The sequence below is a fragment of the Lissotriton helveticus genome, chromosome 2_1 (genome assembly GCF_964261635.1).
Source record: "Lissotriton helveticus chromosome 2_1, aLisHel1.1, whole genome shotgun sequence".
Lineage (NCBI taxonomy): Eukaryota > Metazoa > Chordata > Amphibia > Caudata > Salamandridae > Lissotriton > Lissotriton helveticus.
Window position 1 is genome coordinate 538,685,701 of NC_136059.1, and position 19,913 is coordinate 538,705,613.

Sequence of the window (19,913 nt, forward strand, 5' to 3'; positions counted from 1 at the left end):
CTCCCCCCGACAGGTGTAGTGTGGTCGGTGACAGGGCGTCACTGTTTGTTGGTGGCAGAGGAGCGGGAGTTGTTGTTTCCACGACCTCTGCACTTGGTGCTGTTGCCCCGATAGCCGCCTCTACTCTGCTTGGTGTAAGAGGACTGCGCCCCGCCTTTATTGTATTGCGCTTGCTGGGACATTTGGCCTCTGGAAACACCTCTATTGCCTGAGCGACGAAAAGTGCTTCCCCGAAACTGCTGGGACTGGAGAGCCCCCATGGATTTTGCAGTTTCGGTATCCTTTTTTATCTTTTCTAAGGTGGTATCCACTTCAGGACCAAATAACCTATCAGGGTTTACTGGCTGATTGAGGATGGTAGTCTGTATCTCCGGCTTGAACCCGGAGATTCTGAACCAGGCCTGGCGTCTCAACATGACACTGGTGTTAACGGCTCTGGCCGCGGTGTCCGCCATGTCCAGTGCACACTTAATGGAAGTGTTGGAGATAAGCTTTCCTTCCTGAATAAGCATCTCCGCTGCCTCCTTATAATGATCTGGAAGATGTTGTAACAGGGCCTCTAGAGTGTCATAGTGTGCCCTGTCATATCTGGCCAGCAGTGCCTGAGTGTTAGAGATACGCCAGATATTGGCCGCTTGAGCTGCCACCCTCTTCCCTGATGCCTCCTGCACTTTAGATTCCTTGTCAGGGGGAGGAGCATCACCAGTGGTCTGCGAGTTCACCCTCTTCCGGGCATTAGAAACGACCAGAGAGTCCAATGGCAACTGGCCCTTGATGTAGGTGGGGTCGCCAGGTGCCGGCCTATATTTCTTTTCAATCCTAGGGTTCATCACCCTGGCCCGTGTGTGTTCCTTAAAAATGTCTGCAGCATGTTTTAGAACCCCTTTCAGCATGGGGAGTGTCTTGACAGTCTTTTCTGCTGTGGAAAAGGTATCAAAGAGGAAGTCCACCTCGATAGGGTCAGCATGCAGCTGGACGTTGTGGTTTGTAGCCGCCCTCTCAATTAGAGCATTAAACGCCGCCGAATCCTCGGTAGGAGAGGTCTTGAGATTGTACATTTGAGGGTCCTGTGCAGTTTGCGGATCCCCTGGGTCCCCTGCATCTGCCCATGAGTCTTGGTGATCCTCAGGATCAGTGTTGGCAGAAAAGTTATACTCCTCATCCTCACCTTCTCCACCCTCCACATCTGAATAAGTGGGTGAGGGTGTAGCCACTCGTGGAGTCTGTGGAGCAAGAGGCTCCACCAGAACAGGGGAGTCCACAGCAGGCTTTTTGCACTTCAAAGGAATCGTGTAGGACCCCAAAGGCTGGGTTGCCGTGATCTTCCTTTTGTAGAGGGTTAGTTTCCCGGTGTCGGCGTCGATAAAGTGTTCCGACTGCTCCTCCACCGAGGGTTGTCGAGGTTGTAAGCTCCCAAGCGGCTGAGAAGGCTTCGACGCCGTAGACACTGGGACGGGCGCTTCGGTGACCGACCGTGGTGCGAAGGCCTTTGGTGCCACCTTCGGCGGCAACGTAAACAGGATTGGCGTCGAAGACTTTGGCGTTGTGGCAGCCGGCTTCGCTGTGGAAGCATCCTTGGGTGCGGCCGCGGAAGCCTTGTCCCTGATGCGCTGTAGAGAATCCGACACCTGCTTCGTAAAGGAAGCGGACGGTTTCGTCGACCCCACAGACGTCTTCGGTCCACCTGCGAGTGAAGACTCGAGCGTCGATGCCGTGTTCTTATCCGGCCGAGGCAAAGGATCAGCCCTCTTCGGCACACTGTGCCCTCCTTCCGCGCAGATGGCCTTCGGCGCCGAAGTTGACTTGTCGGTGGACTTAAGAACTGGGTGAGGGGCCCCAGTCTTCGGATGGACGCCTTTGGCTGATTTTGGCTCGACGCTTTTGACCGACTTTGTCTCGGCGCCTTTGACCGACTTAGGCTCGGCGCCCTTGGTCGACTTCCCCGGGTCGACGGCCTTCTTTGGTTTCGGCTGCCCCGACGTGTCTGAAGACGAGGAGGCGGCCGGAGGGACAGACGTCTTTTGTTTCGACGGCGTGTCTATTGGTTTCGTTTTCGTCGATACCGAAGGTTTCGGTTTCGTTTTGACCAAGGTAGGCTCCATAGAAGGGTCCGTAGCCTGGCCCGTAGGCGAGGCCGTGGATTGGGGTGGAAGGTCTTGGGTAAGGCCGTGTGGCGATCCCTCGACCTGAGCCTTAGCATTTGTTCGTTCGGGGCTTAGCTCTTCACATGAGCTATCTTCTGTGGCCCCGTAGGCCTCATTGTCGTCTCCTACCTGGTCGACGACTTCTTCCTCGACCACTTCGACGTCCGCGTCGTATTCGTAGTCGATCTCCTCCGCCGGAGGGGAAATCTGCATATGAACTTCCTGTTCGTCTGCTTCTTCTCTGTCGAAGATGTCCACCGGTGCCGGGGCCGACTGCCGGGCCTCCTGGCGCGCCGCGCGCTGAAGCCGAATCGTCTTCTTCGATCGAAACCTGGAACAAGCCATACAGTTGGCTTCATCGTGGTCCGGCGACAGGCACTTGTTGCACACAGGGTGGACGTCGATGTGTGGGTACTTAGATCCGCACATGGGACATTTCTTGAACGGACTCGGTTCCATGATGTGTCGTCGAAAGTCTTGCTGCGTCAACTGGGCCCGAGCACCGAAGAGTCACGCGACTCCTCCGGACGTCCGACTCGGGAACTGAGCCGGAACAGAGCTGGGCACCGAACGCAAAACAATACCGACGGTATAGGAAAGGCCTTTGGGCCTTAGGAAAAGTCTATTTAGATTCCGAACTGGAGATGTCGAATATACATCCGAACCCAATGGCGGAAAAAAACAATCTGGGGATGGAGTCGATGCCCATGCGCACTGTAGTCCAGGGGAGGAGCCACCTATCTCGTGATACTTCGAAGACTCTTCCAGGACAACAATGTGCAATCATCCGGACCCAACACTAGGCGGCGATCTATACTATAGATATGAATTCAGCAGCCCACATGCCTCGAACATATATATTATATATATATATATATATATATATATATATATATATATATATATATATATCACTTACTTCAGCTGACGAGTCATCAAAGCGCTTTTCGGCGAGTAGCACACAACTCCAGAACCAAAAAGCCTTAGTGGTGGATTAGTATAGTGAAATATGAATTACTTTGAGCAGTGGACATGCAAGTCTGTTAGTTGAATTGAAAAGGAGAATTGAGGAATAGAAGAGGGAAGAGCCTAGAACATGTTTATTGGGAGATCATAGTAGTAGGATGAGGTTTGGGATGAGTAAAGGAGAGATAGAGGAAGGTAGAGTCTCAAGAAATGGATTAGGGAGATCATAGTATTAAAATGAGGTGTCGGATGAATCTATCCACGAGGGAAGAATTTAGAAAGCGTTACTTGGGTGATCTTAGTAGTAAAATGAGGTTTGGGGTGATGCAAGGAAGGCTAGAGGAGGCAAGAGTCTAGAAAGGGGTATTTTGAAGATCATAGTAGTAGAATGAGGTTTGGGATGAGTCAGACAGTGGCGTAACATTAGACCCTACAGCCCCTACAGTGCGGGCGGGCCAAGTTCCAGATAATTCCCTGGATTTGGAGCACACAGCATGGGGTTCCCCCTCCATGCACTTTGCAAGGTGGTCCTCTCAAGTTTTGTTGTGCCACTGGAGACAGAGAGTGGAGGTAGAGGATATATAGAGAGAGGTAGAGAGTGAAACATAGGGTAGTGCATTGGAGAGACTCATATGTTTTTTTCTTTAAGAGTAGGAGTAAATTAATAAATACATAGACATATAAGTACATGGAAGGTATACATGTACCCAGAAGGTAGTATATCAATATGTAAGTTGTATGTAATAAACTGAGACTTCAAGTGTTGATGCACTTTAGGTTAATCTATTTGTGTGTTTTATTTTGTTTTTTCTTTTCAATAATTCAATAGTAAAGCAATTGTAGATAAAAATGTATGATAAAATTTACATATTGTGATAAGATAAATAAACGAAGAACCATAAGCTTCTGATCAAATAACTTAAATGAAAACTATGCAGTGGCCTATATACATGTTAATCATAGAACAATATAACCATAAGTAATATATGTTAGGCAGACCTGTAGAATATCCATATATATGTATATCAAGAGACCAGTTACCTTTAGTGGAGATGAGGGCTGCTTCACTCTGCTCACTCGACCCAAAGTTACTGACTGCTCTCACGTAGAAGAAATAATTCTCATTTGGTTGCAGGCAAATCGTGAACTCATAACCTTTTATCCCAGCAATAGTTCTGAAAATTCAGCACAGTGTTATTACTGCATATAATGACATCAACAACAAAGGACTCAGCATTGACACAAATGGTTGGCATACATGGTCAAGGGGTCTTGCGCGCATTATATTATCCTATACAGGTCGATTCCAGATTCCAGCATTTAAAAACAAAATGTCAATCCCTAGCTTTACTAGCAATCTATACCATGAGTATACCAGCTCCCCTGGTCACTATTCCTCGCTACTTTCAGGATGGGGGTCTTAAGGTCACGTGGTTGGGGCTCAGGATGAGCTGGTAGAGTGATTTCGATTTATCCAACACTTTGGTGCCTCGTGCGGCTAGTCTAGTAGGGTGGAATGTCTCCCATAGGTGGCCCTACCTCTTTATGTCTGTGGGGCCACTACAGACGGCTCAAGTGTGTAATATGGTTACCCTAGACAATTTGGCTCTCATTCCAAGTGGCCCAACAGTATTCCCGGGGATTCTGAGGAGCTTAGTGTTTGGGCACAGAATTACAAGGTCTGTAAATATTTAGCTCAGTGATTCAGAGACCAAAACTACAGTGCCTGGATGTGGAGTTATTGGGGATGTAAGCAAAAGGATTAAATGATGGACGGAATGCCGAACAATGCAAACATTCACCCCAAGTCACAAAGATCTGGGTTTAATCCTTTGTTGTTTTGCTCACCCCAGTTTGGACCCAGCCATATGCAAATCAGTCTTGACCCTGTTCCTCATGGGAACAGTCCAGCCCAAACTGCCAAGCCAGGTCCTCCCTGGACAGGAAACAAGCACATTGGGACCAGTTTGGGAGCATCACCCCATATCAGCCAGGCTAGCCTGAATCCAGTGGTGCAGTGAGCACGGGACCCACGACTCGGCATACCTTTCCCACTTAGAGCGACCAAAGCAAAAGGACAAATGATGGACAGAATGCTGAACAATGCAAATATTCGCCCCCAGTGATGTAGGCATGGCTCGCCCACTTGCTGCACAACAGGGGGGAGCTACAAACACTCCCTCGACCCATGACTGCCTCAACGGATATAATAAATACCAATACTCTACAACAGTCCCCACCTCAATTTACAACCTGCTTGAAGCAGGTTGTCGCTTGCACAAGAAAAGACCTAGAAGAAGAATATAGGTGGAAAAGGACCCAATAAAACCGACTTTGTGGGCCATTCCCCATTCTGGGCTCATTAACCACATAATGGTCAAATTTTGGTGTAGGGATACCGGTTGGAATCAGATATTCTGTCCGCCCCCGGTATCCCAGACCATAAACTGCATTAATCGAAGTTAGCCCATATGTGATTACATTTATACTCCTTCATTTTCATATTCTTTCACACAATAGTGCACAAAAATGTGTTTAAAATATTTCCGTCCCAAGGTGCCTTGAAAGATATATCTCTGTACTTGACACTATATCTGCAACTCTGATCCCTCTCCACTTGTTCAAATGACCCCAGGGTTAAGGCTTCTTCTATCTAGATTAAGCTGCACCATCCTCAATTGGGGACACCTTTATCCCGAGATTTGTGCTGCCTCTTAAACCAGGCTTCCTCTCAAATAGAGCTATCTGTCTATAGATCAAGCTACGCCAGCTGCACCCTCATATTGGTGCCATATGTCTAGATCACGCACCTCCTACTAAGGCCCTCAGCTACGGAGATCAGACAACCCTTCCTCCCTGCCACCTCTCCAGCCTCCAGCATAAGGCCTGCTTCCCCACAGATCAGCTCTACCACCAGGGAAGGGCCTGCTCCTTAAATCAATGCCTCGTCTACAGAGTGGGGATCTCTGCACCTTGCATTAGTGTTTTCCCCTTTCGTGCGTGGAAAGGGGATGGAACCCCACCATTCAAGGTCTTATCACTTCATGTCAGGGGTTGTTCACACAAACATATCTTGGCTCCCAGCAAGACATACAGCAATGTTATCTCAAAATGCACTAGGAATAAATGTTTGGGAATTAATTATTGACATGGAGTGGGTATGTGATGGTAAAGGGCTAGAAACCATAACAGTAGTAGCGATGCATGTCACGAGCCAGGTGCAAAAACAAATCCACTACAAAGTGTTGCGTAGGAAACTTGATTTTGTAAAGGGGGTCATTAGCCAGAGATTTTAGTGAGGTAATGGATGAGGACATGGACCAATCTAGATTTGGGTCGCAGGACATCAAAGTTGGCATCGGAGGACCTGAGTAGGGGCATGAAAGACCTGGGTCCAGTTGATATATGGAGAGCGCTACGTCAAGGGCTAACTTTTTTCACAACCATACATATTCTGGAACAGATATGAGATTTCTAACTAAGGATCTGATGAGAGCTGCAACAGTGTTGGTATTGGTTTGATCCCAATATCTGCCCATGCTGCAGTCACATTTTAGTTTATGGAATACACGAGGAACCAAGGAACAGGAGGTGGAGATTGGGGAAATATGTATTGCAACGTGCAGTTTACAGGGCTGAGGTATGAAAGACTATCAAAGAATATCTAGAATTCAATGACAGACCCTAAAGTTCTAGGGCAGTATTATGTGATGCTCTGAAGATGGCAGTGAGAGGAAGATTATTGGCTCTTGTTCTTGCACATAACAGAAATTGGGATCTGCAACAAAACAAGCAGTAGTCTGAGCTGGTGGTGGCTGAGAAGAGACATAAGCATCCAGGATCTGATATTGACCTGGGGCAGGGACAAAAATGAGGGGTAAGTTGAACAGCCTGCCAGTGAACGAATTGGAATGACTCTCTAAGTGATGGAAGGTATATAAACCAAGGGATACAGCTCACACGTAATTGTCTAAATGCCTTAAAGGCTAAACATAATCATAAGGGTATTTTTCACTTGAAAGATTAAATTGGTAGACTCAAGTTTAAAGACATAGAAAGATTAAAAACTTTCATGTAAAGCTGTACTCAAGGTGAAATGAAAATGATACCATATTCTTGCCTTAGTCAAAGTGACTGATGTCCCCAGGGAAGTACTATTCCGACATATTTGCGCAAGGTCAGATAACAGGATAGACTATAGCTGTTATAAGTAGACCTTTGGCCATGTATCTTTGACAGGACACCATGTTTTAGGGAGCTGACAGCACCGCTGTGAAATATCAGTTTGTGTTACTGTTACCTTTTCTACAAAGAAAAAAAGGTCTGGGGTATCACTTATGTCACATGCTGATGATACCCAAATTGTTGTTTCAGTGGTGGATGAATCTAAAGCAGCCTCGAACCTGCATTTTGGGTATGGCAGCGCGAACCAGATGATCTGTGATTTGCACTGCCATTCTCATTATGAAATCCATGATGACCCTTACTGATCACTGGGCATTTCCCCTGTCATTGGCCTTTATAAATGTAGTGGTTGCAGTGTTTGTCAATTCTCTATTAAGACAACATTGCAGGACACTTGCAAACATTCTCGAAATGCAAAACCGTTAATGTTATATATGCCATACTCGGCCCATGCTCCCTACTTTATATTGGCCAGACTACGTAAAAAGTGAAAATCAGAATTTTTCAACATTGGAATAGGATCAGATGCAAGATCATCACTGCTCCATTGGTTGCTCACTTTATTGATTTGGGTCACTCTGAAGATGATCAGAAATGGTTGGTGATTCACACAATATTGATACCAGAAAGCAGAGGAAATCTTGAACATCTCTAGAATCAAGAGGATCTGCAATGGATACTCAAATAGGACACACTGAATTCTGGACTCGGCCAGCATGACGACTGGACAGCATTGATCTAGAGACTCATGCTCACAGAAGGTTCGCGGCATAACATACTCTGCAGTTTCTTTACTATGACTGCAGCTGTCGTCTGTATATATTTATTGTGGTTGGAGTATTGTACTTATGTGGATAGCTTTCTACATTTTACAGGGTATGCAAATAACTAATGTAGGTCTTAAATTCTTCATTGCACCCTTGTGCTGTTCCTATTTCCCTCTCTTCTACTCTGAGCCCTCCTATTTGTGTATTTATATCTTTCTTCATTCCTTAACACTCCACAGATACCTCCAATATGGCCACTAAATAGGCCCTTCCTGGTTTCCCAATTCCTCCCAACCTGTCAGTCATCCTCCAGAATGGGCTGTAGTCTTTTCTCTATTTTCTTTCCTCTATCACACTTGCAACATTGCCGCCGCCATTTTATTGTTGTAGTCATCACATATTGCTACTGCTTTGGATAACGGGACTTAATTGCTCCTGTTGCCTGTTTCAGTCCGGCCTAGCCTCTGTCTGAGTGATGGTGATTCCACACACAGGCACTCACAACAGTCCCAAGCAACCGGTTCCTGGTTTCTGGCTTCTTCTGCCCATTTTGGAACTTGAGGTAACACTGTTGGTTGGGCGTATAATTCCTGATTTTTGGTAGTATCCTGGCCCCTACAATTCCTTTCTTGCTATCACTACCATTCACAGGCTATTCAGAAAAATTATTTCTCCGCAGATGGGGAGATTATTTCAGGCGTTTCATTGGAGCTCACCAACTTTCCCCCTTATTTGAACCTGGACTGCATGTTTTTAATTATTTTGTTTTACTCACTTTGCTTTCTATTTTCAATGTCTGATAATATGGTCTTGGGCTCATGATAGATGTAAGTGTGCTGATGATGATTATGGTATTTGTTGAGGATTGAAATACCGTCAACTAATTATACCACAGGCTCTCTTTTAAATATATAATTTGTTACGATGGGCTGTCTTGTTCTTGTTATTTTAACTCACAAGAAGATCACGTTTATCACATGCATGTGTCACTTATGAAGGAGCACCAAGCACTTTGTTTAGCACGGGCACTCGATGCGCAATGTTTGTGGCTTTAATTGTTTACTTGATTAAAACTGTAATTTGACTACACACAAGTTCTGTATATTCCTTTAACTAGGAACCTCTGTTCCTTGTTCTATCTATGCTACAACAAGGGGCATCCAAAATGGAACCCACTGGCTTCAGTACTCAGACTCATATATAGGCCTAGCCATAGGACCCATTTTACAGGCTCACTGTGCATGCATACTCCCTCAACAAGAGCACAGGATGCCATTGCAAGGTTCGGGGTTTCACATAACGGCAAAACTACACACAAGAGGAAAACAGTAGGCCACATTCTCTCCATGAAAGCAATGAAAAGGTGTTACATGAAATATTCTCAAAGCACGGTAAGCTGCCACCACCACTTTATATTTACGCATAGAACAGGGAATGTAGTCCACTGTCAACTATGATGGCACAGTTGATGCACCTATTCAGGACAAGCCCTAGACCTTACGCAGTCAGTAACAGGCCTAGGCGTCTGCTTCCGGTTTGATTTGTATGATGCCTTGGCCCAAAAAAAGTCAGAATACCAAGTTCACATGCAGTCAGGCACTTAAGGCAGAGGTAAACAACTGTAGACCACTGCAAGAGAAATTCCCTTCCCACACCAACACAAACTGCAGCATGGTCCTGAGAACGTAATGATCTACTCGGTTAACCCCTTGGCCGTGGCGGTAATTCCGCCGCGGGGCTAGGGGGCAGGGGGGCCGCGCGGCGCCGCCATGCTCGTGACGGAACCATTCCGTCACGAGCTGTGATGGCGCTGTGCTTGTGACGGAATGGTTCCGTCACGGCCCCGCCCGCTCAATAGAAAGCGCCGCACAAGCGCGAAATCAGCGCCACGCAGGCGCGGCGGCCGGGCCGTGATGGAACCATTCCGTCACCAGCACAGCCCCACCGTGGCTCGTGACGGAATGGTTCCGTCACGAGTACGCAAGGGGTTAAAGGAAAAGCAAAGGGCCAATCAGTATTTTAACTGCTGGGCCTAATTTGGCCCCATAAGTAATCAGGTCCGGTCTGTTGGAGGACAAAATAGAATATCCAGAACAAATCCAGACTGGAAAATATAATGAATAACATCCATGATTCCCTAATGTGTAATACAACCAATGTATTCCAAATTGTGGGCATAAAAGCTAAAGTTGGATTGGGCAGTACTTGGCCAGGTCCAATGGACCCATGAAGAGCGTGGCCTTTTAAAGAGGAACTGTCACAAAAACCTGCTGTAGAGAGAAATATGTGTAAGACAGGATTATGTAAGAGTGCATAAAAACACAAGTAAAGCAAAACATCCTTTGCAGGGGCACATATAGGAGAAAACAGGACATTATTAAAGGACCAAATTGTTCCAGATCTCTAAAATGGGTAAGTCACCCATATACAACCTGTTTAATACACTTTATGACTTCAACATGTCAACTCATATTTGGTAACATACTCATCAGATCAGGAGGGTATGGAAGAGGGAGACTTGTATTGTATTTGTAATACTTAAGTTTTAATATGTGACATATCACAACTTTCCACTGTTATGGGATGTAGAACTCATGCAGTAGCACCCCTCAATCTTTCCAAGAGTGGAATCATATTCTTTACAGCTCCACATCATTGAACTCATGATTTTCTCTTGTCTTGCATATCGTTTCACATGGGTCACTAGTCGGATCAACTACACATAACGATCCATCATGGCCATCTTCCTTTTCTTCTCACTTCCCTCTGCTCAACGTGTCTCAATTGGATGTATGTCATTACCACGCATGCTTTTACAACGCATGCCTTTACTACGCAACTTTCACAACGCAAGTCGTTACAACGACTTGCGTTGGGGGGTGCTGGATAGTGAATAGTTTAATTTACTATTCCAACTCCAGTCCCCGTGGATAGTAGGGAAGGTTTTGGATAGTAAATTAACTATTCCCTATCCTAGAGCGCCCCCAGCGCAAGTCGTTGTAACGACTTGCGCTGTAAAAGTTGCGTGGTAAAGGTACTGCGTTGTAAAAGTTGCGTTGTAAACGCTGTTCCCAGTCTCAATTGCAGGCATCGCCCTTGGTTGGCTCCCCCTTAAAACATTCTTTCAAATTCTATGTTCTCAAGGTTTTGTCTTTAAACCTACTCACGCTTTAGTTCCTCTGTGTCTTTGCTGTAGTTTTTCTATTTGCACAACACCTGATTAATGTATTGATCTATGCAAGTTCTCATGGCATGGCCCTCTGTCACTCGGCAAGCGTCATTATCATCCACCAAATCTTTTGTTTGCCTGCAGCATCTCCCTATTACCACCCATTACCACTGTTCTATTACAATAGCATTTCAATTCAATCTACAATTTTATGACTCGGGAGGAATTCTAATGCTGCTTCATGCAGTGATCACGTGGTAATAATTAGGCCATTTCAAGGCTCATGTATGGTTAATTAATGGAGTGTATGTGTCGATTTCAGGGCTGATATAGGGAAATTGCAGGCTATATGTGGTAAAATCTATTGCTGCAATAGCTCCTATATGAGGAATAAGGGTAAATAGTGTGATGGTATTTTCGTGGCTCTTGTGGTCCAATGTCATATTCATATAGATGAATTTCCTGTATAACCAAAAACATTTCATTTGCTCATATGTGGGGTCTGCTATGGGTAATAAAGGACAATTATTGTGATAGTTTCCTAAAACACATGCATACAATGCTCTTAGGGCGGTTTATGAATGGAAATGTATCCACCAGTGAAAGCAGTTTCACTCTGCATTGATCTTATTGTGTGGTTTAGGGACATACGTTTAATTAATGATGTGACGATATCTTATCCTGGTAAGAGGGACATGCCATTCTGTTATATGGGATATTTTTCACATATGTGGGCAATAGATCTAGTGTTATTTCAGAGTTGCATCTCATGTGACAGAATTCACAAGTTGAAACGGGCTTTACCAATCCCAATTTGTTACAGTTCGGCAAAATTGAGTATTGCAATGTCACGTATCAGGTTACTAGAGAAGAAAGATGCATGCATGTATATGAATGTGTTTTTGGTTCATATGATTCGTTTTAGGCAGTAGGAATGCTAGGGGAGTGCCAGAGATGGTTTGTTTTCTCCTCTATAGGTACAGGTCTGGCTCGATGCGTGTAACAGTCTCGGGTTTTCTGTACAGGGTGCCTAGAAGCATCTCATGGCTGTTATGTACTGGGAAGACAGGGTGTGCGACAGAGAGAGACAGAGACTCTTCTTGAATAATTTAATGGGTGGCTGGACCCAAGCAGGCATGTTTAGAGTCCTTTACTGCATATAATTCGAGCTACAAACAAGTAAATGCTGTACAGACACCCACCAGAACTAGCACAGCCTCACTGCTCAGCCCTACATCTCCTGCAGCCCTGAGAAACCAGGAACTCACTCAATGCAATGGAACACTAAAAAATAGAGGCCCCTGATTCTTTTTAACCAATTCTAAGCAAGGCCATACCATTTTTGCACAGAGCAAGGTTCACCACCCAGACATCAGCCACATTTTAGGAAGAATTCTGAAGGTGACGTTTTACCTCAGACCTTCTCCTTCTGGTGAGTGTTGTTTGCAGCATTCCAGTGTGAAAGACTCCTTTGCGTCAGGATAGGTTGTGGTCCATCGGATGGTGGCAGTATCCCAGCACACTGTACAATCTTCAGCCTTAATCACAGGCGTGGAAGGAGCTGTAATACAGTATTGCATCAAAGACACACTAAGCACTACTGAGTCTAATAAAAAAAACACAAACACAATTGTTAAACAAAAACACAACCATGCACCCACAAAACTGCACGTTTCTTGAAATGAATGCATTGCTTCAATGATTCCACAAGAACATCTTCAATTCATCTACACAGTACAAATCCTAGCAGGTTATGAGGTGTGAGCACCTCTTGAACAGGCACACTGCTGGCCACCCAATTTAGAGAGAGTCGGGCCTAACACCTGCAGGCTCCTCAAACTAGCTCGAGTTCCCTGCAATATAGTTTCGGTTTCAAACCCCTGCTGCTATTGTGTTGTGTCTGTCCGGCACCAAATACCACACTGAGCCATTGTTGGAACAGCACCCATCAGTTTAATAGTTTCCTTTTTAGGTCTTGCCTAGCGAACACAGCGCATGCGCTGCATCGCCTTGGTGAGTCTATTGTTGTGGCTTTCCTTAGCGAAGGGAGACAAACCATGTGCGCGCACAGACAGGCCATGTGCGCGCGCATGGCGTCTTCTCTCTGGCATCTCCTCTGAAGGGGGACAGGAGATGTGCTCTCCGTACGCGTGCACATCTCCTGTCCCCGCGTGAACGCATGGCGCGCTTTCACTTTTCCTAAGGCTTGTTAAAACTCTGTGATGAGCCATACAGCACACGCGTGATAAGGGGTCATGCTTATTCTACTTCCACCTCCCATTAAGAAAACTCTTTGACAAAGCCACGGGCCACGCCCATTCCACGTCATGGATTGGACTGTTTCTAGAGACACAACGCGTTGTCGCTTTTGTTTTTAACGCGATATTGCGCTCGCTGTCACGTTGGGTAATGCGCATCAGGTGTCAGTGAGCGCATGCACAGGACTTCTCCTCCTAGTGTAATGTGGGTACAATGTGTTGCTGTAACCGTTAAGCTGCGGATCTTTTGTTCTTTCCCGCCATTCCCAGTATTAAGGGGATCCCTAGCAAACTCAAGACAGAGGCGGGTGCAATGCAGACTTAACAGGAAGCATGGCACAGACAGCTTCAGCAGGGTCCCCCAGGGAGCGGTGCTCCGAGGGCCCCGACCTGCAGTTGCTAAAGAGCTGCGGCGTGTGTAAGGGCCACCCGCAGCGCCGCGCCTACTGCACTGCTTGCATTCAGTGTGTACAGAATGTTTGGGTCACAAGATATCCAAGGACGGATCAGGTAGGGAAATGCGAGACAGAAGTCAAGTGGATCTCCCTGGAGGGGTTTGCACGCTAGGGAACGTTGTTTACTTATGCTAATTTATTAAGGAAGAGCCCAAGATTACTGGTGAGGAGTAGAAGGGGTGGTCAGATGAGGCTACATTTGCAGTTGGGGAACTAGAGCCAAATTTCGGGGGGGGGCTGGAAAATATTTTGGGGGGGGGGCTAATTCTTCCAACCACGGACAGAGTGGCTGTAAGAAGGGGTGAACACACAACAAAAGCCTCATTTACAATTAATGGTCTTTTAAAGACCTGTTAAGTACTCGGTGCGGCTGCAATTAAACAGTCGCCAGCCCGTGAAGCTGTCTCCGCCGGGCTGACACACACGACGGAGGGGGCTGAAGCCCCGTGGGCCCAATGGGTATTGCGCGCCTGACTGTTAGTGGTTAGTAGGATCTTACGTTAATAGTTATTTTCATGACTAAAATGGACATGTTTTATGACATTTGATCGGATGCCCAAGTCTAACTCCATCCATCATGTTTATTAATACTTGTAGCACCTGGCAATCACAGAAGAAAACTCGTGTCACCTTGTTGAGTCAGGCTCCGCAGAGGTTCTGACCGGCCTGCGCCTACCCAGGTTACAGCAGGAGGCAGGCCTGAAGCCTATCCCTGTTAAATCTGCATGCCACACCGGTCTGTGCTCGTGAGCTCAAACCGGTCTGAACACTATGTCCCTGGTAGTTCAGCCCGAGGGCAAATTGTATCCTAAAAACCTTCTTTGTCGGCAATATAACTTTGCACAGATGCCCAACTGAAACATAAATAAACAAATTCACATTCTAATGTAGTAAAATGTCATGAACCTTCAAAAGTTGCCCCAGCGCGTTTATAGGTGGTAAAACGTGGAAACAAAACATGAGGCGTAGCCCAATGTGCACTCGAATATGCGTCACCTGCCGGGAAAATCGTGCGTCACTCACAAGACTTCCACTTTTACAAAGAGTACAGCAAGCGTCTTTCAGTAGCAAATTACCACAGCACTGCTGTGCAGCAAAACGACACAGCGAGGTTGTTTCTGTTCTTAGAAAAAAATAAAGTTTCCTGTTATTGCCTCAAAGTCTGTTTCTCAGAAGTCACTTTGCTGCATCCTGAAATACTGTGTTTTAGTGTCCAAGAAAAAAGTATCGCTTTTTATCGTCAGACTGAAACTGACAACGTCAACCGGAATCTGGGTTCACTGGTGACGTGCACTACTTAACAAGTTAATGCCTGCCAACAAACACTGTGAGGAACTTCCACCTTCTGCCCTGCCTAAGCTTGCATTATAAAAAAATAAAATAAAAAACATCATGTTAAATGAAGGAAAGCTCAGATACTGTCTGTACCGCAGCACTGGCACCACTATATTGTATTGCTCCAAACTCCAGGGCTCCTTAAATAGTTCTGTTGTCGCTGGGCAGTGGGCAGCAAACATGTCCGCCCATCTCTGTACTCCGCACGCGCTGCCATTGGTGACGGGGGCCGGGGCCAAGTGTTAGAACCAGGGTTGCTGCAGGCTGTGCTGGTCAGGCAAGAGCAGGGGAGAACTGCACGCCTGTAGCAGTGTGGTTCGGCGGGAAAAGGGACATATATCCCTGTGGGTGGCGAGTGACGAGGGTGGTGCCGGCCACGGTGCTGACAGAGGCAGGCCATGCAGGTGTGTGGCAGGACCCAGCGGAGATTGGGGCCCATTTTAAGTTTTCTGTGAGGAGGCTGGTGTAGCTAGGAAGGGCGCCAACTCGTGGCACACACTTCCTTCAGGGACAAGTAAGTGGTGCTGAAGTCTCTCAGGGAGGTGTCACACATTATAGCAGCCACAGTAGAGGCTCTGGCTGTGTCAAAAGAAAGGGACCGCGGGCAATGTGCTTCGAGATGGCAGAAAAGCATAAAAAATGGAATTGCACAATACTTCTTTCAACCTAAAGGAGCAGGCGAGAAGGAGGGTAAGTGCACATCCTACTAAATTAAAGGGGGGGTATGAAGGGGCAGGAAAAAGGGACAGAGGCCCTAGATACCATCCCGAGGACTGGAAGCTGCAGACGCTGCGGGGACTGATATTGCTATTATATGACCCGGCAGTAGATCCTAAATGTCTTTAACACAGGCTTCAAGGGAAACAAAATGTAAATTCTGATAAAATCACATTTTCTCTCATCCACAAACATGCATACTAATTTTCCATGACAACACAGGTCTTGATACTTCTCTAATGTGCAGCTCATTTGGTCATGTTAAGCACAGGGATCTCATATTTCATTTTGAAACATTATTCAATTATATTTATACAGCCCATTTTTATTTAAAACTGTGGCTAGTGTATAATGCTTTTGAAGAAATATCCAATACTCCCCACATCCCCTGGTGCCTGAGAATCACCAATCGGTGACACAGTTATAGTCACCTTATGCAGTGCTCATTTGCATGAGTTATTGATGAAAAGCATCGCAACCCTAAAACATTCTGCGCATACTCCTTTTCCCAGACCTTTGTAATAGGACATATGCCGGGAGGAAGAAACCGCTGTAAACTCGAAAGGAACGCTGAACTACGCTATTTGGTTCTCTCTTTGTCTATGGCTTTTTCAAGAGTGGTACAGGGGGAACAAAACGTATGTGTTTTCTCGGATGGAAGAAGCCCATTAATTTCTAGATAACATCAAGAATGACAAGGACAAAATGTCTGTAAGATGCAGACGCAAGCTCTATTTTGGAGAGGTGCAAAACTGGCCCCAGTAACAACAAGCATTTGCAATGCAATAGGTCTCGCATTTGAGAGAGGCTAAGCTATTGGCACTGTAAAAGACAATACCTTTTATTTATGTGTCTAAGTGTGTGTTTACGCACTGCTTTCAGGTTTTCAAAACACATAAAAAAAGGCATTGTCATTTACAATGCCAATAGCTCAAACTCTTGCAAATGTGAGACCTATTGCATTGCAAATGCTTGTTTTTCCAGTGAGGCACGAGCCTCCAGGAAGCAGTGCGTCGCCAGACCACTCAGTTTGGCTGAGGCAGACACAATTTCTATAAAAAAATTACCCCAAAAATAACAATTACTTTTTCTACTCTGTATGGCGTGGTTGATAAACGCTTGTTATCAGCAGAAAAACTCTTTAAACGAAAAGAATACGTGAGATTCTGTAAGTAGCTCCCAAAACACCCACCCGCAATCTAAACATGCTTGAAAGAGAGGTGGTTCAAGAAAAAGGACTTGGTATGGAACCTGGTATGCAAGAAGTAGAATATAAGAGGGATGATGTAGAATGCTAAAAGATTACATACTAGAGCAGTCCAGGCAGCTTCAATTATCTAAGTTTCCAAGAGCAAGGAAGGAAGAGAGATTGAGAAATGGGGAAGAGGAAAGGACGCACAACAGATTTCTAATTCCCCAAAAATATGCCAACTGAGAAGAATGGGAAAGGCCTACATAAGTTAATAGCTTGCATGTGAAGAGTTACAGTTTCTCTGGTAAAGATTCTGTTCCTCTAATTTCCTAAAGGTGACATGCTTCATTATAGGGCAACCTCGCATTACAAACCTGGTGGTAATGTGGGCTACAACCCCCTCTCTGAGAGGGAGGAGCTCAGCAATGTTTTTCTGTGTCAGAAAAGAGGTATCCTAAAACAGCAAGGTATAGAACAGCAAGGTCTGATGAAGGGAATAAATGAAAAGTGTGTGTGAGTTAAAACTAACGCTGCGGAGCGCCAAGACTAACTTTCATGGCGCGTTTAAAGGTTAGGATTAAAACTAAGAGCTATGGCTGGGGATTATTCAATCAGTCATAGAACAGTGCGAGTCCCCACTCGGCGCTCTGCAGAATTGGTTTTAGCTCACAAACACTTTTCATTTATTCCCTTCACCACAACTTGCTCTCCTGTAGGTTTTAGTATACCTCTTTTCTGACACTGAAAAACATCCCTGAGCTCCTCCCTCTCAGAGAGGGGGTTGTGGCCCACATTACCACCAGGTTCTTAATGTGAGAAGATTACCCTATGATGAAGCATGCCACCTACGGGTGGGTGAGGGGAACCATCCTGTAAAAGGGATACTCCAGCACTCTTTCTCATATCCGATCCAGGGGTCTATCTGGTGTTTTTGAAGTGTGATAGAGGGGAGTCGTCCCCTGCAGGTCTTAAAACCTCCTCAGGCCCTTCCTTGTGTGTTTAATTCATTATTTGTGAATTCAATCCCAATATTGTCTGTCAGATAGCAGATTGGGAAAGATTGCTGGCTAGCACATCTCCTCAGTTCCAAATGTGATTGAAAATCCTACCAAGCTATGCAACAACATGTCAGACAGAACTCTGAAGGTGCTAAGACATTGAAAGATTTTGTCCTCCCAGACTGATCCTTCTGTGTAGATCATGTAAGAATCATACAGATTCCTAAAATAGGTAGGCAGGCAGGAAACAGACAGTATGATAAGCACTCAACAAACTTCATAGGGCTCGATCGGTCACACTCTACAAGACCACCTGACTGAAACCAAGCAAGAAGGAGGGACTGCTTGCAGCAATGATGCTGCTTTTGGCCAAGAGGAGAGTGGTAATGTCCTGGGGACGATGCACCAGCCCATGCACAAACTAATGGTTGAAAGATGTGTCTTTTTTCCAGGAGTAGCCAAAAGCATTCTGGAAACTAATACTAGCTAAATCACGCCCCAAGGATATCTGGAGCCCCTTTAGTACCTACCTAGCTCTACAAGCTAAACGAGAGTCATGAGACTGTTGAAACTGGTAATGACATGCTTGGAGGGAGGTTGAAGGAAATTGTTATGTTTAAAGCCATAAGTGCCACCTCAATAGATTAAAATGCTGTTAGACTTGTAGCTCCATCCGAATCTGAGCCACGCGGCTAAGCTCAGCCTCTATAGTGGAATATATGTCAATGAAGCGTGTACTCTGTTATCATGGAAACCGTACTGTTTACTTTGCATGTTGTACAACTTTCAAGAAAGTAATTTTAGAATCAAACTTTTTTTATTAAGCAGCGACATATCATTGAACACAGCTGGGCTGCCTATATCCACCGGCCGGCAGAGCGTAGCCTGACAACACTGAAACACAGCCATGGGGTCTACATCCCGGAGGGCGACCCGGCGAGGATGGACTGTCGGCCAGGTGGCGCAACCAAGTCTCGTGCTGGTACTGCATTTTGTAGAAAAGGAAAAACAAACACTAACAAGAAAACAAAGACCTACCCACCCCCACCAACTCCCTCCTCCCCTGGGCCCTCCCTCCCCCCTCCCCACTCCGCATCAGCCATGCTCAAGTTTTCGCCCCTGTCTCCAATCAAGTCCTCGCTCTCATAAAGCAACTCCAATCCCTCTATGAGCTCGCCTGCGCTGGTTCCAACAGGATAAGCTGCAAAATTTGCAGGAACTTGGGGCATGTCACCTCCCGCAGATCGCGCGACAGCAAATGTATGAATGGTTCCCATAGCTCTGCATACGTCTCCCCCTTGCCATCCACACAGAGAGAGAGCCGCTCCATACCCAACAACAACCACAACCGCCTAATCCAATCTCTCGGGTCGGGGGCGGCAGGTGAACGCCACTGCGCGAGGATGACTAGGCGCGCGGCCAATAGAGCTAGGGCTATCTGCCTACCTCGCAGGGAGCGTAAGGGAAACGCTTTAGGGTGAGGGAGGCCTAGCAGCACATGCTCTGGGGCCCTGGGAAATGTAATACCAAAAGCGTTGTCTATGTCATCCAGCACCACCCGCCAGTAACGCACCAGCTTGGGGCAGTGCCAAAGCAGATGAGTCAGGGTGCCCCGCCAACAGAGACTCGGACATTTGGGGTCCCACGCGTGGATCCTAGCCGGCGTGTGATACCAATAGGAGACCATTTTGTAGGCCGATTCGGCCCCAGCCACATTAGAAGCAGTG

At 46.2% G+C, this 19,913-nt stretch overlaps 1 protein-coding gene across 1 annotated transcript in view; it reads right to left on the bottom strand.

Annotated features, from left to right (window-relative positions):
* The window catches only part of CMYA5 (cardiomyopathy associated 5), a 427,063-nt gene that overhangs the window by 88,420 nt on the left and 318,730 nt on the right, over nucleotides 1–19,913 (bottom strand). The window contains exons 9-10 of the mRNA XM_078675202.1: nucleotides 12,645–12,792; nucleotides 4,152–4,285 (exon numbers count right to left, since the gene is read on the bottom strand). Of these exons, the coding sequence (XP_078531328.1) occupies nucleotides 4,152–4,285; nucleotides 12,645–12,792 (282 nt within the window). The remainder of the gene's footprint in view (nucleotides 1–4,151; nucleotides 4,286–12,644; nucleotides 12,793–19,913) is intronic.